Source organism: Microtus oregoni, unplaced genomic scaffold, assembly GCF_018167655.1.
Source record: "Microtus oregoni isolate MIOR12 unplaced genomic scaffold, Mior012 000013F_ref0000133, whole genome shotgun sequence".
Lineage (NCBI taxonomy): Eukaryota > Metazoa > Chordata > Mammalia > Rodentia > Cricetidae > Microtus > Microtus oregoni.
This window is the reverse complement of record NW_024543072.1, coordinates 8,415,869-8,437,460: the sequence shown is the minus strand read 5'-3', so window position 1 is coordinate 8,437,460 and position 21,592 is coordinate 8,415,869. Positions and strand designations below refer to the sequence as shown.

The following is a 21,592-nucleotide window of genomic DNA, read 5'->3' as shown; positions in this document are numbered from 1 at the left end:
GCAGTGCCAGCAACCTCCACAAGCCACTCTCAGGTGGCCATAGCAATGCCCTTTAGAGATCTGAGCTCCTGGATGGCCTCTGAGGCCAATCCCCAAGCCTGTTCCTGTTCAGGCCCTATTTGAGCACCAGCCTTCTGTGTCTTGCCAGCCTGTGTCTCCTCCTCTCCACTCACAGCTGGCTCATTATGGGATGCATCTCACAGATGAGATAAACAGTAGCACCCCTTGGTTGGCTGTTGCCTTGACTGGTTGTTGCCTAGAGCTCGGTGGCCTCAACTGAGGCACTTCTCTCTGTTTTAGCTGCCGGCTGTAGTCTCATTATGGTTTAAGTACATTCAGAGACGGTGTCTTGATGACACACAAAATGTACACCTGGCTCAAATCCACCCCAGTCATGGAGTCACGCAGCCCTGAGGCCATCACCGAACCTCAGAGCCCTCATCTATGAAAGGTGGGGGTAGGGGTGGTGGCAGCTTGCGGGGCTGGGGCCAAATATAGAAGTGTGGGATAAGCATGTTACAGAGTGGGGTCAGGGATGGCCGGAGGCAACTGGTGCTTCTCAGGCAGGGGCCTTGCTTCTCTTATGACGCTAGACGCTAGAGGATAGGAGCAACTTGTAGGCACTCCTCGTCCTGGCACGAGGTAAGTCTGAAAGGAGTGATGGGTGGGTGTCCAACTATCCCTAAGACAGCCTCTTTACTGAGGCTGGCCACCTGGCCACTTCCCAAGGAACCCCAGTGGCCCAGAGAGGGAAAGGGACCAGGTGAAGGTGGAGAGCCTGGAGTAGGTACGCATTTTGAATCCCTGGCAGAGGCTCTAAGCAGTGAATGGTCCCGGTTTTCAATGTTCTGTTTCCCATCAGAAAGCTTGTCCATCTCTACAGTTCCTCAGGGGACTGGAACTATACCATGATTGCTGAGTGTCTGGGCAGCAACTGGGCACACCAATGCTCCAACCAGAGCTGGCTCCCAGCTGCCCACCAGTCCCTCTGTGAGTCATACAATCCATCCATGTGTCTGTCCATCCATCCAGAACAAATCCATCTCGATACCGACCTGCCCATCCACCCATTCATCCATTCATCACTTTATCTGTTCCTTACCCATCCACTCATTCATCTGTCCTTTCATCTAGAAGCCAATTTATCCAGCCAGCCATTCATCCATTTATCCATCTATCATCTATACCTACCCATGCAACTAACTCCCCAGCCATATGTCCATCTACCCACTCACCCACCATCCTCTTACAGAACCATCTATTGGTCCACCCTCCTCCATACCCACTTGAAATACTACAGCCCCACCCAGGATGGACTGAGCACCAGATAGGGCATGGTGGACTTTGAGATCATCTTGTCTCAGCTCAGGAGGGGAACGGGATAGGCGAGGTTACTGGGTGACCAAGAAGCCCCCAAACCCAGGCACAGGGTATGCAGATGCTCCGAAGGCTGCCTAGGGCCTGGCGAGATTGCGGGGCACCATGAACTGATTGATTCACAGTTCAGGGTTCTGATGACCAAGAGCCCCGAGAAGCACACCTTGTGAAGAGGAAGCTTTGGTTCAGGCTAAAGAAGAGGAACAGCAAACCAAGAGGGCTGCAGAGAAGGGCTACACAGTGCTGGGGTACTTAATGCCAGGGACTGCTGGAGGCTGGCGGTGTGGCTGTGCTGGAGGGGCTTGGTGTGGGAGTCCACGGTTGTGAAACCCCCGGTGGGAGCCATAGCCTGCACCAGCCAGGGTACGCCCAGCAGACAGATCTGTCATCCATGCCCACAAACATCTATCTTTCTATTCTGATTAAGTTGGGACGCCTGAGACTCCACAGTCCTCGGGTGGAGGCTGGGCCCAAGGGTAGAACATTATTTCCAGCCATCTCTTGGCGTGGGGTGGGGGGGGGTGTCTAGTGAGGGGTTCCCTGCTTATCAACAACCCAGGGCAAGGATGGAGGTGAACGGTCACTGGAGCTCAGTTGGTGTGTGGATAAGCTAACACCACTGGAGTATTCTTTTCTTTCTATGCCTCAGTTTCCTTTGCTGCAAAATGATTTAGTTTTCCAGAGCCTTTTCTTTTCTTGTAACTTTTGGGCATAGGATCTCATGGAGCCTATCCTGGCTGCAAACTGGCTATGTAGCTAAAGACTATCTTGAACTCCTGATCTTCCTGCTCCCATCGACCTAGTGCTTGGGGCCACAGAAGTGTCCCGCCATACCAGGCCTTTTCAAGTAGAGGGAGCAGAGGTCTGGGAAAAGAGACAGCAGAAGGGGTACAACAGCGATGGACACCTCACTGAATGCTCACCACAGTTTAAAGCCTGGAAGCAAAGCCCAGAGAAGGCAGGGTACTGGTCCAAAGTCACACAGCCGGGTCGGGGTGAGGCAGTGCTGCGTTCTTGTGTGTGTGTGAGTCTAGTGTTAGACTGGCACTTAGGGGCCATCCTGCTGCAGCACAGATCTACTCCCTGCCCCATCCCCACCCCCACTCCCCAGTCAGCCACACTCACCTGCTTGATGCACTGCAGACGGTCATTGGTCTGCTGGATGTGCCTATCCATAGAATTCATTCTGACCGTTTCGCTGGGTTCTACCCGAGAGCCATGAACGTGGTCCAGCCTGAGGAGAGAGGAGAGAGGGTGTCACTACACCTGACAACCTTGCACAGCCTTCCAGCTACCCTTCCACTTCAACGTTGGCCCCAGAGGGGTCCTGGGCACCCAGCTTTATCCTGGGTTTTTTCCAGCAAGAAGGGAAAAGTGGGGGTTGTGTTTGTATTTATTTCTCCCATCCTCATCTTGACCCTCCTTTCATTGTCCTGGTACCTGTCAAATACTTATACTCCCTGACACCCAACTCCTTGCCCATCATTTCTTTATCATTTCAACGACTGTTTGTTGATGTCCTGGGTAGTTTTATGTCAACTTGACACAAGCTAAAGTCACTTGAGGGGAAGGAGCTTCAGTTGAAAAAAAAAAATGCTTCTGTAAACCTGTGGACAGAAAAACCTGTGGGGCATTTTCTTAATTAGTGATTGATGGGGAAGGGCTCAGTCCATTGTGGGTGGGGCCATCCCTGGGTTGGTGGCCCTGGGTTCTACATGGTAGCAAGCTGAGCAAGCCATGGGGAGCAAGCCAGTAAGCAGCACTCCTCCATGGCCTCTGCATCAGCTCTGGTGTCTCCAGCCCTCCTCCCCCGCTGCGGCGCTGCTCCACACCAGACTTCCTGCCTTGGCTTCTCCAGTGGGCTGGAGAAGTGTATGCAAGCTAAGTAAACCTTTCCTTCACAAGCTGCTTCTGGTCATGGTGTTTCATCACGGCGATAATAACCCATCTAGGACAACTGATCCAACCATCCACACATCCTTACACCCCTCTGCTCAGCCCTGTGCTTCCACTTGCCCGGGAACACTGTAAGATCTCCAGTGCTGGGGCTAGTGCTAGGCCCATGAAAACGACAAGATCTTCTAGTGTTCACGGATCTCTCGGCATGTGTATGCATCGTTGAAGCATTTGCAAGGCTGAGGCAGAAGGATCACCAGTTTTGCTGAGACTGTCTCAAAAGGGAAAAAAAAGTCTGCATTTACATTAGGTCATCTACTGGGTGACAACTGGTTGAGCTTCTTCTGCTAATGGTCACAGGCTGTTCCAGGACCTGGGCACTGACAGACACTGCAATAGTCCCACATTGTAGATGAGGAAACTGTGACTCGGTAAGAGCCGAATTCCAGCCTATGAAACAGGTTCTGGGGAGTGCCTGCGGGTCCTTGCTGGAGGCTGGTAGGGGTACAGAACACCTTGGTACCTGCAGGAGTCCATCAAACAGAGACTGTCTCCTCCTGAGTACACTTTCACAGAACCTCAGCCAGCATTCATGTTACAAAAGAAGGTTCTTGGGGCCAGGGACAAACCTCAGGGCAGAAAAGAACAAAAGAAGGCCCAGAGCAGAAGAAGGTCAATAGTACACAATCTGCCAGGTCATCTTGGTTCTTGGCACTATCTGAAGACCTGCGAATGATCACTCTAAACATGGGCAAAAAATTCCAGCCAGGGTCCCTGTGAAGTGTGTGATTTCTGAGGCTGGAATGATGGCTCAATGGTTAGGAGCATTTGCTGTTCTTGCAGAGGACCTGGGATCCCAACACCCGTGTGACGGCTCTCATCATCTGTAATTCTAGTTTCATGGGGTCTGACACCCTCTTCTGGATTCCTCAGGTACCAGGCATGCACGTGGTACATATATTTACATATTCAGGCAAACATTCATATAGGGGGGGGGGTGATGGGGGGGTGGCTTCTGAAGGAAGCTAAGACAAGGATACTGAGTCAAAGCAACCCAACCAGGTCATTTCATTGGCTAGTTGAGGAGTCGGAAAGGAAGCACAAAGAAACCCCAGGTCTAGAATAATCTGCACTTCAATTCACAGGCTTCGTCCAATCGGGAAAAGGCCTCAATGGCCCAAGCAGCCAGCAGGGGGCACTGCAGACAAACTGCAGCACCCTGAGGGCAAGAAACTGAGGCTGTGGAGACTCCCACGTCCTCTGGGCACCTTTCCCTTCTAGTCACTCCAAAAGCACACAGGTGTCCTGTTCAGTACTCTGGCTTTGAAGCTTCGCTTTCCCCATGTTGAGGAGACAAGAGTATGGGGGCAGGGAGAGGATCTGGAGGTGCCATCAAGTTCTGCCTCCAAAGTTGCTCTTCCAGGATGGCCATGCCATTTAGGACCAGGAACACAGGGAGGTCTGTAGCCTAAGAGCCCATCCAAGGAAGCTTCTAGCAAGTATGAGGAGCTCGCACTTCCCTGGTCAGCAACCATCGGTCTTACTTCAGGAGACAGACAGTGACAGACAAGATCATTCTAGATCAGGCTAGTCTTTCCAGGGTTTCTTTAATCAAAGATCCACAGGGCATCAGGGGAAAGTTGTTCCCAACCTGCCAGTTCAGCTGATTTTGTTTTGGTTTTGTCCAAGATGACATGATCTACATCTCCCCAGGCATGGAGTCCAAGCTAGGCTCCATCCTATCGAATCAAGATGTGACCAGCTTGGCGTCCAGAACCTGTGAGATTCATAGGACATTGGATAGAAAGCTTTCAGGAGACACTACAGATCACAGGGACAACAGTGGGGTCCCCTCAATACACACAGTCTCACTGTAGCTCAGATTAGTCTCAGACTCACAGGCAATCTTTTTATTCCAGCCTCTCCATTGCCGGGATTACAGATGCCTATCTATCATGGTTTTATTTATAAAATACAGTATCTGGCTGAAGAAAGATACATATCACACAGGTAAGGTGATATGCAATACAATTCTTTCAATTTTTCCCCCAGACAGGGTCTTTCTATGTAGTCCAGGCTGGCTTTGAACTCATGATGGTCCTGTTTCAGCTTCTTGAGTCATTATATTTAGCTGAGGTGTTCTTTGAAAACTGCTGGTATTGTGAGGCGGTGGCGGCACACGCCTTTAATCCCGGCACTCAGGAGGCAGAAGCAGGTGGATCTCTTGAGTTTGAAGCCAGCCTAGTCTACAAGAGCTAGTTCCAGGATAGACTCCAGAGCTACAGGAAGCCCTGTTTTTAAAAACCAAACCAAAACAACAATAAAACCAAACAAACAAAAAACGGCTGGTCTCAATGCTGGAGAATGGGGTCATTAACACCAGTAATGACTGGAAATGATTAAGTCTGAATTCTGCAAGGGGACAGGACTTGAAAGTTAAGGGTTCAGGGCCTGAGAAGAGTTTAGCATTAGGCAGAAGAAATGGGATATGGAGGGGGACAATCTGGCTTCTGTACCTTCTGTTTTTGCTGGCAGTTCAGTACTGGGGCATGGCTGGGCTAGGATGGGAACCTCTACCTTTCTAACCATTAACACGCTGTTCTTTCCTTACCTTATTCTCCTTTATGTTCCTACCTCAAGCCATGACTGGGCCTCCAAGGGTGTCCTTCTTCCAGCCAACCCATCCAAAGTCAGTTGTTTCCAAGGCCACCCCAGAACCTGAGCATCGCACCCTGCAGTCGGGAAGTATTAAGCACTTGGCAGCCAGCAGAGGTCGCCCCGTTGCCACGGAAGCACCACTCAGCTCTAGTTTTGCCTCCAGGTGCCTTTATAAGTCCTTACAAACCCTTAGTGGCTGCAGCTCTAGCACCCAGGAAGGTTGGGGCTCTGTGCCAACCCAAAGCAATGCCTTTGTAGCCTCTTCCACTCTGTTGCCCTCTGAGCAGGTGTGGGTTCAATCAGGGACCTTGACTATCCTGCTATCTGTATCCATACAAAGCCTTCCTAGTTAGTCTGGGGTTCTGTAACCCTCCCCACTGTGTGAACAGGGCAAAGCTGGGTCTCAGTTTCCCTATCTGTAAAATAAAGGGCTGGGCTAGTCGTCCTCTGGCAGCCTGCCAAACTCCAGCATCTGAGGGTCTGGCTTCCTGGAAACTCCACCTCAGTAGAAAAAGAGTACTCAACTTCAAAATTCAAAGGTTCTTCCCAAGCTGGGGAGCCTTCTGCCTGAAAAACTCCATGAAAGCCCCACCCCCAAGAGGGCCCAATGCCCCAGACACTGCCTCTTTTGAAGCTATGCCTGGCTAGGGTTCCTTGTACGTATGGACGGTTTTGCGTGAGGATGTGGTCGTCAGGCTGAGTTTTCCAGACTTCCAGGGGTGGTTGTGCTAGGAGAAGCTTCTGTTTATACCTGTCATCTCCTAGCAAAGCTCAGGTCAAGTTTGCCCTGTGCTCTTAAAGCCTCTCTGAGGATGAATTGCGGAGAACTGAAGGGACTAAGAAGCCAATCTCTTCAATGACGCCAGTGGCAGAATGGAGCAGACAGAACAGACAGACGCCTCAAACGAGCAAAAACCTCTGGCTCTCTGACACATAGGGCCCTGCCTTGGGTTCTTCCTTGGACGCAGGGACAGGACATTTTTTCCCCCTTTGGTACTGTGGGCACTTGGAGCCCTTTATGTAGCTCCCTAGTGTCATACAAACACCTCACAATCATTCCATAAACTGTTTTCTTACTTTTAAGTCCTAGCTAGCAAACCTTAGAAGCTCCAGGCAGAGGTGTTTTTGCACTGCTATACACCTACGGGCCCCTCTGCAATCTCCAGAGAAGGGATGTGCACACATGGGCTGCTGGTATGTGCACACATGGGCTGCTGGCCCAGATGCACTCGAGCACACACATCTCCTGACAGCTTGCACAGGCAAGTAGCACATCTCTGGGGAGCTGTGTGAGCAACGGTGTGCAGAAATGATTCAATCACCATGCACATCTGCAGTTTGAGTGGGGGTGGGGGTGGAGAGTGGGGCCAGCAGCAGGGCTGGGAGGCTCTACCTGCAGCCTAAGTAGAGACTGTGTTGAAACAGAACCAGGGCTGGCCAGCTGGGAATAGTCTCGCTAGGCAGAAAAACAAAACAAAAAACTAAAACAAACAAACAAACAAAAAGAGCCAGGCTCTAGGGTACCATCCCAACCTTTCCCTATAGCAATTTTAGATTTTGAGAGGGACACATGAAGCAACATCACCCATGGCCTTCCCTGGTCTCCAACCACTATTAACCCACATCCCAAGTCCCTTCCTTGGACAGCTGGCTGATTCCTAGTCTGACTCAGCCTGCCCTGGGGTCAGAATGTCTGCTCCTTTCACTCATCAAGGTCCACCAAACTGTAACCCCTGCCCCCCCCCCCCCCCCATGGCACTCTGTTCCTATGTCCTCAGCGTCCTTGTCAGACACCTGTCTCCCCCTTCAGCTGGGATGCGTGGCACTCTGTGTCTTGAAGTCCTTACCCAGAATGTGCTCACTCAGGTACCGAGAACTGAAATCTTAGCTGTAACCAGGGGCTCTTGGGGCTGGGAGGTACTGGCCATCTATCTAGGGCAGTGTTCTTAAGAAGTGACTGGTGTCCCATCAGTGCAGAGGATAATTTCTGGTAACCATGGACAAAAAGGATGATTTCTGCGTAACAATGGGCAAACCTTTCCTATTTTCATAGTGAAATCTTGAGTCTAGGAAAATGATCAAGAGCGAGTTCATGGGGTGATCTAAGTGAGTTCAAAATCATTTTGAATGGAGTCTTAGTTAAGAGTGGGGTGGGGCGGGGTGGGTGGGACTGAGGTAAGGGAAGCTCTGATGGAGACCTCCACCCCCCTCTTCTGAAGGGGAAGTTGTGGGAGTTCAGGGAGGTGGAACCAAAGGAGGAGGGCAAGACTCCTCTTTGGTGTTTTACTCCAGGAAGAAGGGTGGGCAGCAGGAGACAGGAGTGAGGAAGCTCTGGGCAGGCAGGAGGCCCGTACAGGGCAGAGGTCCAGCGGGTGCTGGGTTGGGAGCCCAGGCCTTTCTGGCTGTAGGCTTTGGGAAGGCCCTTTCACCTCCTGAGCCTGTGTCTTCTATGGGAGGACAGGAAATCTCCTCCCCTCTCTGCTGGGCTAAGGAACAGAGCGAGCAAAGGCACTTAGGAGAGAGGATTCTGAATGGCTCACACCTGCTTCCTTTACCCAAGCAGCGAACACCCCGTGACCGGCTCCACGAGGCCCACACCATTTGGCCAGTGGCTCCAGATACTCTGACACCATGTTTGAGGTTTCTGGAAGGGTTAACCCTTTTTTTTCAGTGGCCCCATCTTCCAGCATCCAATTCATTCACAGGAGTATCCTCTGTTGATGTTGGTTAAAGAAAAACTGTGTATCCAGCCTTACAGAGTCCCAAAGGGCAGCCCACCTGCAGCCTGACATTCTGCCCTGGACTGTATAGAGAAGTCACTGTCACACACATTGGAATGTGGCCCTGAGAAAGGTTGGTCACTGTCCTCACCCACACTAGGCTCCGGACTGCAGCTGCATGGGGCTCTTTGTCCTTTGGGCACAGGATGCCTTAGCAGCCTTGCGGTACCCACAAGTCAAGACCTCCCGTCCCCTCTGGCCAGTTTAGGTTCCTGACACCACCTCCTCCACACACACACACACACTGGGCAAGGAACGGCTGGTTCAGCCTTGGGCAAGGCCTTTGGATCTTTTCTTCTTCCCAAAGGCAGTCTCCCCACTAGGTTCTCTGCATCACCTCACTAATGTCAGCTCTGTGGTGACTTATGTCCCAGTTATCATGGTCTGGCCACAGAGAGGAAACCGAGGCTCTGAAAGGCCCAGTGACTTGCTTGGGGCCATAGTGCTGAGCAGTGGCGCCGGAATTCTGTCCCTGCTCTGACCACAAGCGTCTCTGTTGCACAGCCCATTCTGCACAGGAGCAGGGCAGATTGTCATCAGCTGGACACTTCCTTTTCAGCCCCACTGCCCAGAGCAAGGAAGTGACCATCAGGGCTGTGCAGGGCTGAGATGACTGACACAGCCCAGGCCACTGTGTCTCCCAGGACAGCAGCACTCATACAGAGGCCCTGACCTGGCTTTGCCTGGAGCTCCTGTGGCTATTCCAGAGTCTCAGATACCAGGAAATGGGGAGGGGTTAGGGAGGCCCATTGGTTACTCAAGAGCTCTGGGGACGGGGAAGGAGGAAAACCGGAGTCTTCCAGAAAGCAGTGAGTTCAGGCAGATGTTCCTATAGTTACAGCTCTGGGCACAAAAGGTGTTTTGACTGTCTCCTACCTTGGCTCCCCACACCTTCAAAATCTACTGACTTGGTATTCTGAGGAAAATGACGGGACAGAAGAAGCAACAGTATTTCCCAGAGGGAGCCCCCAAGACCTCAGCAGGTCCTTAAGGAACCACACAGTGCAGGGACGGTTGGGCTGAGAGCGAGGATCGGAGCAGAACCACCCCCAACTCCTGCACCCGGGACAGACATGGCTAAACAATCACAACACTCTTCCTGCTTAGTCCGGACGTTGACAGATGACTGTCTACCCACCCACTCTTCGCTAACCCGGGAAATGAAGACATTCAGGTGAGTTAACCTTGTGTACACGTGTGTCTGTGTGTGGTGTGTGCATGTTGGTGGCAGTGTATGTGTGTGAGTGTAGGCCTACAGTTGACATAAGATGTCTTTCTGCAGATTCTTTCCATCCTTGTTTTTTTTTTTTTTTTAAGGCGGAATCTCACAGTGAAGCTGAAGTTTGTTGATTCTGCTAGGCTAGGTGGGCAATGAGCTTCCAGGCTCGGCCTAGCTCCCTTGCTGCCAATCACATCGATGCTGAAGTTATAGGTTTGCACTACTATATGGCTTTTATGTAGGTTCTAGGGAACTGAGCTTGGATGCTTGTGGTTGTGTCCGGCCTTGACAGACTCACCTCTAAAAGGACAGCGAGCAGCAGGAGGCTATCACGGAGACCACACCCCTACTTCCAGATCGCTGATGTGGTGTCCTTTCCTAAAACCCAGAGTGTGAGCAGGGCTCCCTGGAGCCCCCATGGATGGCGGGACCATAAGCCACGCAGCCACACTCCAAGCCGCCTCCTAGCACAGTTGCACAGCTAACTCTGTTATTATATTTTGCAGATGGGAAAACAGAGGCTCTGTGTGAGTGCGCACTGTCTCTCAGTCTGACAGAGGCGTATGGCTGTCCAATGGACCAGTTTCTTAATTTATTTCTGATTGTACATGAACACCCACACAAGCGTGCGCACGCGCACACAGACGCAAACACATGAGCGCAGTGCCTGTGGAGGCCAGGAGAGGGGGTCAGACCCCCCTCATCCCCTGGACCCTGGAGTCTTAGTTACAAGTGACTGTGAGCTTTCAGAGGTGGATGCTTGGAAAGCCGTGTGAGCTTTTAACCCAAGCCCTCTCTAGCCCCTTAAGCAGCTTTTGTCTGCTTCTGCTTACCACATTTTTCAAAATTTCTCAGAAACTATATATATATATTTTTAAAGGAAAAGTATCAGAAGGAGACAGATTAGTGCTAAAAGTGCAGACAGGAAACAAGAAGCAGCAATTCCTACGGCTTAGACCTGAAAGGGACCTGGGGGAACAGGGAGACCTGCTTCCTAACATTCACCTCCAGATACCCCTGTAGAAATGGACCTAGGAGGGTGAGTGTGGGCAGAGGAGAGCCTTGAAAGCCCGTGGAGGTCCTGCCTAGGCCTGGGAGCCCCAAGTGCCCCGAGCCTCTCCCGGTCCCACCTGGCCCTTGCAGATAACAGTCGAGACAAGGCCACAGTTTGTCCACAGCTACCACAGTGGGGTGTCGGGAGCTGTGTGCCCATGCCAATGGTGACAGGAACAAAAGCTCTGTGCCCACTGCGAAATAACCATGTTTTCTCTGCAGAGCTGTGACTCAGGGTTCTGGGCAGAAGTCCCCCTTCTCTCCAGCTGGCTCCTGCCCCCATCATGCTGTCTAGCATCTTGTCTGAGCTCAGGGAGTTTCTGGGTATAAGGGTGTTAGGGGACCAAGCCACTGCTGTCTCAGATCAGAGGCCCTCCAGGGATAAGTGGGTCCTTCCTTCCTGCCTGGCGACTATAACATGAAGCCCCACCACATGCACTCTGCGGTTCGCAGAACATTTGGGTGTCCTGACCTTGTCATCACACAGTCTTAAATAGGCGAGTGACTTAGTGGGAAAGGCACTAGGCCACTGGGTTCAAATCCTGTCCCTATTATATGCTGGCCCCTGAGCCCTGGACTCTTCCGCCAGCATGAGGTAGTGATGACAGCAGCCACCTCGACTGCTGTGCTCACTCAGTCAGTGAGTGAATGAACGTGAATCTGCATCCAGCCCCAACTACTAGTTCTGTACAGGGCCCGGCCCTTCTGGACAATATTTGTGGAAGGAGGAAGCAACAGAAGCCTGGCGCCTGTTAGGGAGGACTTACATGCTATGACTATGAATGTTAAAAATTTTCATTGTGAAAAAACCCAAAAGCCTAGCTTTTAAGCCTGTTTACTAAATTTTGCAGTAGTGCCTTAAAAAGAGGCTCAGCTTGTAAACTGAGGGGATGGAGGGCGGACTGAGGCACTAACTCTCAGCACCCCTCTTTTTTAAAGATTTACGTTTATTACTTCAATTGTGTCTATGTGGGGGTATAAGCACATGAATGCAAGCGCCCACAGAGGTCAGAATGTCAGAGTCCCCTGGAGCTGGGAACACAGGCAGTTTAGCTGTAAACTGCCTGACACTGGGTGCTGGGAATCGAACTCAGCTCCTCAGGAAGAGCAGTGTGTGCTCTTAACCACTGAACCATCTCTCCAGGTTTCCCACCCCCCTTCCAACATTCCTCTTTAGAGAGTCTCCACAGGGGCTTGGAGGACGTGAGCAACTGGGACTAAAAGTGGGGCAAAGACAAACCCTCCAGCTGTAGAGTGGGAAGTATGTAAAGTGTGGGTAAGGAATAGGGCAGGAGTTCTGAGATTTGTGAGATCTCCAGGCACGGCCTGGGTACCCACATGGAGCCTATCCAGGCAGGCAGTGGAGACAGGAGGCCAGAGAAGTCCACTGAAGGGTCAGTTAGGTGAGTGGCTGTAACCTGTCCCTGGGCTCACCTGAAGAACTGAGGCCCTGGTCAGATGAGACAAATGCTGTATGTTCTGCTCTCCTGGACAGACGGCCTCTACATGTTCCCACGTGACTTTGAACACTTGACATTTCCACAGGTATTGGACCATAAGACACACACACACACCTTCCCCTGAACACATTTCAAAATTTCATAAGCATGAAAGTCCCCAGAACTCACCTTGAGAAATGCTAACCTACAAGGCATGCCAATGGGATACAAAGGAAAGAGGGAGACAGAGGGGATACAGAGAAGCTGGCAGCAATCAGACAAGGCAGAGCCACCAGGGTGTGTGCAAGGCGAGGCTCTCAGTTTCACATGAAGACTTGACTCCAAAGCATCTGTAGAAGGAGAAGTCCCAGGAAGAACTGAACCCTGGGTCCTGGATCCAAGGCTTTAAGAAGCTTCACGAGTGTCTGCCTCTCCTGGAAATCCAGACAGTTCCCTTGGCAGCAAGGCTGCCTTAGGCAGGGAGCAGAGGCCCAGCCACTTCCTGGATGGGCAAAGATCATGGGAGCTATCTGAGGAGAAGACTAGGCCTGCTGCAGCTAATACCCCTCCTTCCCCCACCCAGGGGTCTATCAAACTCCTGGTTTGTTTGTTTGTTTTTTTTTTGTAGTGGGGGGGGTCCAAGCACACCAGAGTCTATGTGCAGCACTATGGACATGCACTTGACCTCTTTGGATCTGTTTCCTTAGCTGCAGAAACCTTAGATGACTCTACACATAGTGTGCATTCCAACAAGCTCCTTCAGGTACATCTTCCCATCTGGTTCTTACTCTAGCCCACTGGGGTGGGTGTCACTGCCTGTACTTATTGTAAGCAAGGCCCAGAGAATTTACACAACCTTCCCAAAGGAACACAGCTGACGTGTGTGTGTGTGTGTGTGTGTGTGTGTGTAAGACTGACTTACTTTGTGTGAATGACTTACTTCAAGGGCTCTGGCTTAATTCCACAGTAGCAATGGCTCCTTGTCTGGTAGCAGCCTACAGCAGAGTGGGCCTCTTTGGTGGCTTCCTGCTCAGCTCATGGCCATATTATCAGGTGACCGAGGTGCTTAGCCCCTTGACTCTGGCCTTGGTGGGAGGAGGGGTCTGGACGGGATGATTTCTAAAGACTCCTCTAGATTTAAAATATTGGGATAGGCTAGAGAATGATAAGATCAAATAAAAATGAACATGGAACCCCTGTTTCCTAGAAGCCTAAAATGAAGATGGATCAGGGGAGCTGCCCAGACACCACTGGCTATGCCCAGCACAAGGCTGGAAGAAGGGGAACCCACAGGCTTTCTGGAGGAGGAAGGGATACAGCCAGGCCCCCAACGGTCAAGACATTGTGAGCAGAAAGGTAAGGCCTGCCCTACATATGAAAATACAAAGCTCAGGGCTTGTTTCAGCTGATGCTGGCTGATCAACCTGGCAAGTGCTACAGGGTCTTTGTTGAAGGACAAGGTGCAGAGCGAAAACATTCTGGGTTCTCACTATTCACCATCTTTTAATTAACATGCCCTGTGGCCTTGCATGATCTCCCACTTCCGCTCAGGCTTCTAAAAATCCCGAAGCCCATTTCTGACCTGTGATTTCCCATTGCCTTACGTCTCTATAAGCAGTGTTTTAGCTTAAGTGGCAGTTGCATATTAATTACAAAGTTAATTATGGGCTGTGTAATCATGCTGTAATTCATTAGTTTACTCTACATTCTGAGAGCCTCGTGCTAATCGCAAGGGCTGACAGGGCTTCGGGAAGATCTATACAAACCTAGACTGAGGATGTGAAGGCCTGGGGACCCCAAGACACTTCCTTGGGCTGTCCTGCTGTGGGTCTGTGCCTGGTTCAATGCTTCGTGTGGTTAGAGCTTGGGGCCCTTGCTGGCCGACTGATGGGCACACTTCCTGGAGCACAAGCTCTCTGATAGTCTGAAGGAGGAAAACCCAGCAGGGGTGTGTTTGCTTCCCGTGGAAGTTCAGGGACAGGAAAGGATTTATTTAAAATCACTTATGGAACAGGGAGTCGCTTGCAGGTGACAAAATAACTCCTCGGATCACCAAAGCAAAGCGGCCATGGAAGTCCAGATCACAAGGACAGGCTAAGGACGGAACATCAAGTCCTGGCAGAGGTTGGGTTGGGGAAACTCAGGCTCTAAGGGGGAAAAGTCTGATTCCTGTTTGGACCAAGGGATCTTCAAATATTCACCCTCTTCTACTGGACTCCAAAAGCCTCTACCAACCCTCTAGCTAGTCTGGTTCTCTTTTTCTCTCTTTGCTTCCCGCTTTGTTTAGTCTCTGCTCAGCAAGGGAGACAATGGATCCTGCACAGGCCTTTAATCCCAGCACTGGGGAAGCAAGCAGACGAGGTCTCTGAGTTCGAGGCCAGCCTGGTCCATAAAGCGAGTTCCAGGATGGCCAAGGTTGTTACACAGAGACACCCTGTCTCACATTCCCCCCCCCCTCAAAAAAAAAATCTCCTGAAAGGATCTGATAATGTTCCTTTGGAATTTTATCCACAGAATTATCCATCTGTGACCCGGGTGGGTAGAGGATAGGGTAGACAGGAATGAGGCACCCTACCCCTGCTCACAGCTTGCCAGCTCCGGAATTGTTTCTGGCTATTCTTTTTTATAACCTGCTTTCCCAAGGCCCAGTGCTGCTGGCCGCTAAAGAATCAGAGTGACCCTCCAGTGACTTTTAAAAGTCTATGTGAGTAAAGACAGGCCTGCCCTCCCCCTCCAGCTCTGCAAATCTTCAGGTCAGATTTCAAATCCCTGTTGCAGGAGGGGGACAACCAAGGCTGTGACCTGCCCCGGACATAGCAATCTGGTGGCCAAGACCCTCTGTTTTCCAAATATAAAGCTGCTTGTTTATTTTTCCTGACAGCTGAAGGGGAGAAAGAGGTGGAAGGCCTTTCCCTTCTGGCTCTAGTCGACAGGAGCAGAGAAAGACCCAGAACCCCAGCTGAAGGAGAGGAAGATAAATAAAAAAAAAAAAAAAAAAACATGTCCTTGCACTACAATGGAATGTTTTAGAGAGAGGTGGAAAATGCAAGGTCAGGGGCAGATCTCATTTTCTGGCATCTCAGTGAGCTCAGGGAGGAGGCAGGCTGCTGCCGCCTGGGTGCTTTCAGGGGCAATCAGTTTTGGCTGGAACTCATTTGGGGGGAGCATAGGGAGGGGATGCATCTTAACAGTCAAAGCACCCGTGTTGATTTCCTTTCCAGGGAATACTGGTTTCCCTGGTAACAGAAAAGTCCGGCCTCCAAAGTTCTGACAGGGAGACTAAGCTTTGCCTGGGATGCTCCCGACAATTATCCGAGGCCAAGGCTTCACTGTCCTGTTTGCCCCAGCAGTGATCTGGGAGAGAGCGAGGTGTAAAAGTGCCAGCTCTGCAAAAATATAGCCACTGCTCCCCATCTCTCCCCCACCCCGGTGCTGGTGCAAGCAGCTACTCATCCCTAGATTCATCGCTTTCCAGGGCTTTATGGCTGAGCAGGTAAAAATGCCAGAAGCAGCTTGGAAGGAAGCCCATGTTGACAGCACCTGTGAACCCCAGGAGGCAGTAAAGGCGCAGGAGTGGGGGCAGCAGTGGGCCATTCAGAGCTAGGCTCTGTGCAGGGCATTCGAGCTCTGACACAGAGGACCTGCATGGGAGCAGGGAGGGTCTCACTTTCTCTCTCCATGCTTGCCCACAGTTGTACCTAGAGGTCCCAGATTTAAAGCTCATTGTTTTTTTCAGAAAGAAATATTCCAAGGTCCGGCCTGAGAGGATGCCATCCATGCATCAGGTGCTGGAGGAAGGAGAGGAGCTCCTGATGGTATTTGCAGAGCACTTGTCCTGAGGCCACCACTGGGCGCTGGGCTAAGTGCTTGACATGTGGTATCTCATTTAACATGCTCTCCAGCTGCCCGGCAAGGCAGGAACAATTACCCTCTCTGGAGGGAGAGGAGGGATTATATGACCTGCCCAAGGCCACCCAGTAAGTGCATGGCACAGTCATGATTCACACCTGCTCCTCTCTGAGGCCCATTCTCACAGGAAAAGGAAGGAGAACTGGGACAGAAGAGACAATGTGGCTAGTGGTTTCTTCCCTCATCGTGAAAGGGAGACAGATGTTCCTAGACTTTCCCCTTGGCTTCCCTTCCCAGAGCCTTCCCTGCTCCTTTAAACATTCCAAACACTGTCCGCCCACAGGAGGACAGACCACAGAGCAGAGCCACCTGGAGGCTCCAGAGCAAGGCCCCAATCCCCGAGTCCACCTCCAGCAGACACATCAATGGTCACCACATACAAAGGGCCTCTGGTTGCATCTTTCGTGGTCAGAGTCCAGCGACCAGAGAGTTAGTAACACATAGTGGAAGGGCTGGGGGCTCAGACAGAGCCAATCAAAGCTCTCACCATGAATTCTGTGCCGTTTCAAGCATTCTGTACATCATATTTTATTTTATTCTTTCAACTATGCTGTGAAGTAATAGCGTAAGTAGCCTCATTTCAGAAACGGGAAAACTGAGGTTAGAAGCTTTAAAAGCCACACAGCCAAGAGCACATAGCTAGTAAGTTGTAGAGCCAAGAGCACAGAACTAGTATGTTGTAGGGCCAAGAGCACAGAGCTAGTATGTTGTAGGGCCAAGAGCACAGAGCTAGTACGTTGTAGAGCCAAGAGTTTAATGAAAGTTCGTGCATGAGCAATCCTGCCCATCTCAGTCTTGTATCTCTGGTTCTATCCTATTAGGATAGGTGACAGTCAGGAACTCCGGGTTTTCCCTCTACAGTGCCCACTCCCTTAAGAAGTTTTTGTTGTGCTCCAGAGAACATCACATAGAAATAGCACTCATGTGTGTTTTTGTGTGCATGCTTCTGAGTGTGCTTGTGAGCCTCCAGCTTATGTTGCATGAAAGGTGTGTGCCACTGAGAAAACAGAATTGCAAATCTCATCCACAAATCTTCCTTATCGAGACGTTTGCAACAAGCAGATGCCGTTAATTCCCAAGAACAGGCAGGCCTCCCCCTAGCCTTGGTTCCCTCTAGCTTCCTGCTCCCCTGTGCCTGTAGGGAGTCATGGGTTGGCTCCATGAGGTCCCTCTGGCTGCCAGCAGAAGGCCAGTTCACACAGGAAGTGGCAGTCCAGCAGAAATGCTGGCTCCCTAGTGGTGTAGTCTGGGAGAGCGCCAAGGGCCCCTCCTGGCTGCCTGAAGCATGCTGGCTGCTCTGCTCCAGCCCTTGCTGTTCAGATGGTGAACAGGGCCTCAAGTACCAGCAGTCAAAAGAGAAAAGATCCCCTGAACAAGCATCACAGTCAGTCAGCACCAATGGGCTAGTAGTGCCTCCATCAACTCTTCTAACACAAATATGACCCATGGTTGAGGCTCTAAGAGTCTCTTACAGGACTTGGGTCTCAGATTTGAGCACAGAGGTCTGTCCGACTCAAGAGATCCAGAGTTCAAACCATCCCACCATGTTTCTTGAGTACTGGGTTCTTCAAGTCCTCAAGCCCCTTAGGGACCCTTAGCCATTAACACTGGCTAAGTGTTACCTGAACTCTTCAGAGGGATGGGAACCTCACAGGTGTGTAGCCCCACCCTAGTTGGTATATGATGCACCACCGGGAGATTTTTCTGATCACACTGACTGCAGTTCACCTTGTTTCTTCCATGCTTGACCTCTGTCCCTGAGACCAGGGAATGGAAGAAGAAACACAATTCAGGTGAGGTAAACCAGTCAGGTACAACTTTCCCAGCATCTTGGGATGCTGAGTGGTCAGCAGGAGGCTGCCTAGTGGGCACCAGTGGCCCAGTCTTGACTCTACCCTAACCTGCTGTACACCAGGCCAGTCTGATCAGTCTGATGCCCTTCCTAAGTTTTGTCTTTGTGTGTGTATGTACACAAATGTGTAGGTGTGTATGTGTGTGTGCATGCATGTGTTGAACAGATGTGTAGATGTGTGTGTGTGTGTTATGTGTGCAGGTCAGAGGACAACCTTGGGTGTCATTCCTCAGGCACCACGTACCTTCTGTTTTAGTGAGGGTCCCCACTGCCCTGGACCTTTGCTAGGCAGGCTAGCCTAGTCGTTAGTAAGCTCCAGAGATCTGCCTGTCTCGGCTTCTCATCTCACCACAGCTGGGATTACAGTTCGCACCACTGCGTCCAGCTTTTTATTTGGGTTCCTGGGATCTGAATTCAGGTTCTCAGGCTTTCATGGCAAGGGCTTTACTGACGGAGTCACATTCCAGCCAGAGTCCTGTTTTTTTTTTGAATCTGGAAAATCTGAAGCTAGGTTCGCCCTCAGGCTCACTGAGAGGATTAGATAATGAGAGTAAAGAGAGGTCCTGACCTTCAGGAGAGGTGTGAACACACACACACTCACACGCACACACACACACACACACACACACACGAGACAGAGATACAGAGACAGAGAGAATCTCAGTCAGGTTACAGGAATCCTCAGCCAGGCCCAAACAGTACCACTCCCCACCCTTCTTCCTGTGAGGTGTATCTCTCTGGCATCATACCAGTGTCCTGGCTCCTCCTCTCCAAGATGCCCTAAGCCCCAAACCTATAATCCCCAGCTGGGAAAATGACAGGCTTGCCCAACAACTGCCCTCCAAAGGTCTGTGGGTGGGGAGCCAGGTTGTAGCCTCAGTGGTGACTAGGAGGAGGGCCCAGGATACACAGTCATAGAGTCATGGGAGGTCAACAGCAGAGGAAGATGTCATGGGGGCTTGTGGGCAGAGGGAAGAAGATGGACGAGGCCCAGGGAGGGTCACTGAGGCTAGGGGAAGGAGCTCAGCTATGAAAGCTCAAGACAGTCAAGTGTACTGATTTCTGGCCTGACCTAGGTGTTTCTAGATGGAACATTTGAGACATTTTAGACCAGTCTCTGGGATGGATGGGTGTATAACTTGCTTTGGAACCCTGAATGGCCTCTCTACAGTCTTTCCTTCCTATATACCCGACTTGGCAAAATGGTGGGGAATCTTCAGGCCATCCACTCACTCTGATTCTGTCACACACACACACACACACACACACACACACACACCCCACTGCCTGTATCCTTAGAAGGAATATGCTCATTTGTGGGTGGGGCCACAGGACTGCCACCTTTGTTACCCCTTTTTCTAGGGCTCAGAGAAAAGAATTCAGGCCTGCATCACCCACAATGTTCCTCCCCACAATGGCCGCCAATGAAATATCAAACCTGGTCCTGTAGAGCTATCTCCTGCAGCCAGTCCTGGTAGGGAAGCTCCCACCAGCCCTAGAGATGGTTGGCTCTGGATCGAAGACCATGGGGCCTCTTGGCTCATCACAACAGACACTAAGTGCCTGGCTTAGAAAAGTGATGTTCCATATCAGGCTGTGCTGCCCTGATCTCCCGTCTGCACCCCCGCCCCCACACACACACAATCACAATCACACACGAGTGGCCCTGGACAAGCCATTTCCCTTCCAGGCTTTGGTCTCTCATTAAAGTTAACATAGTAAGAAGCAGGACACAGAGGTGGGGGCTGGGATTTACTCTATGGAAGGAAAGGCTGGCACAGAAGCTGGGCTGTGAGAGCAGCAGTGTTTGTGGAAGGGGAATGGCCAGGGTGTTGTATCTGAATGAGGTCAGCACCAAGGTTCTGAGTGGTTCTGTCTGATGTCACTACCCTGTGGGCACAGTCCCTGGAAACAAGGTTTTGGTGGTGCTTCCAGTGTCTGTATCACATGGAAGGGACATCTGAGGCTTCCTGATAAGATGAAACAGCACTGACCGCTTGGAGTTTCTCCATATGAACAGCTGGAGTTCTTCAGAGGAGAAAGGGCTACAGCCAGTAGCCCAGCTAGGCTGAGCACAGAACGGTAGGACAAGGCTTATCTGGGTATGACTATTTGTGCATCCAGGCTCCAAGCAGGGAAGGGCCCTTATGCGTACCAGGAGACTAGACTGAAAGTGTCAGGGTCACGGGATGGACTAGCCAAGGACTGGACGGCCACCATTACCTGTCACCCTGTCCTGCTCATATCCGGAGAGCCAGCCCCACAGAACAGTTACACTGGAGACTTTCTGAGCTTTCACAAGCTATCACTGGTGCTCAGGTACTTCCTCTAACCATGCGCCCAGGAGGCTGGTAGGGTCCCTAGGCTGGTCTCTGCTGGAAAGTAGGCCCACTGGATGGCTCTGGAGACAGGTCTGCCACCATCCTGGCACCCTTCCATGAAAGGGATAGGAAAGAGGGGCAAGTTAGGGAATGAGGCTGCTGCTTTCTCAATCCCCCTGCCTCTCCCCACGTAAGATTGTTGACTGGAAGCCAGGGACCTCAAAAGAGGGCGGGTGGCATAAACGACAATTGTTCCCGTGGCCTGCCCACCCGATGTGCCTGCTCACCCGCTGCCCGGTCCCCACTTGCTTCGGTCTCACCAGCCCCTTCCCTGCCCCCTTGCTGGCCTGCGATGGCTGTTGCCATAGCAACCCTGCTCATTCAATCCGAGGATAATGAAGCCAATGTGTTTTTCATTCCCATGAGCTAGAGAGCAGAAGCAGCGTGGCAGGGGTGGTGGGGGGGGTTCCCCTCCCACCCCTCCTTCCCTGGGAAGAGACAGCAGGTGGGGCCTGACTAGCCGAGGGTCAGACACTGGTTTGTGAGAAAGGGACAAACCTTGAAGCCACCAAGCTTTCAGTCCACCAAGGCAGGCACGGGCTGGGCAATGCCAGCTGGAATGGTAAGTCCTTCTTGCCAACAGTCAGATGAGAGGTGGCCTGACGCCACAAAGAGTAAAGAGGGTGTAGGAGCCAGGCAGAACAGGCTTCTAATTCTAGCTGTGGGACCTCAGGTTGCTTTGTTCATTTCTCTAGTCTCTCTTTGGTACAATCAAGTCCCCCAAGCCCTTTTTGAGTCCCACCTGATTGTCTAACCTCCTGTAGTCCCCAGAGATTCAGAATTCCTGTCTTCTAGAAACTTTGAGCTGAGGCTTCCAAGCCACACATGGTGACACAAGCCTGTAATCCAAATACTCAGAAGCTAAGACGGTAGGACCACTAAGAGTTTGAGGGCTATCCTGGGCTATATATTGACTGAGTCCAGCTTGGGTTACATAACAAGACTGTTTTAAAAAAAAACCCAACCTATCAACAAATAAACAAACAAAACTCACCAATCTGTCAAAAATAATTCTGACCTACTGCTAC

General features: G+C 51.2%; 1 protein-coding gene across 5 annotated transcripts in view; it reads right to left on the bottom strand.

Moving 5' to 3' along the window:
• Zmiz1 (zinc finger MIZ-type containing 1) overlaps positions 1–21,592 on the bottom strand; it is a 200,528-nt gene that overhangs the window by 92,425 nt on the left and 86,511 nt on the right. For 4 of the 5 annotated variants that reach the window (XM_041662299.1, XM_041662295.1, XM_041662296.1 and 1 more), the window contains one exon: positions 2,503–2,611. In XM_041662299.1, coding sequence (XP_041518233.1) covers positions 2,503–2,562 — 60 coding nt within the window. In that variant the 5' untranslated portion in view covers positions 2,563–2,611. Of the gene's footprint in view, positions 1–2,502; positions 2,612–17,953; positions 18,050–21,592 lie in introns of those variants that run through there. The other variant, XM_041662297.1, reaches the window with a different exon arrangement.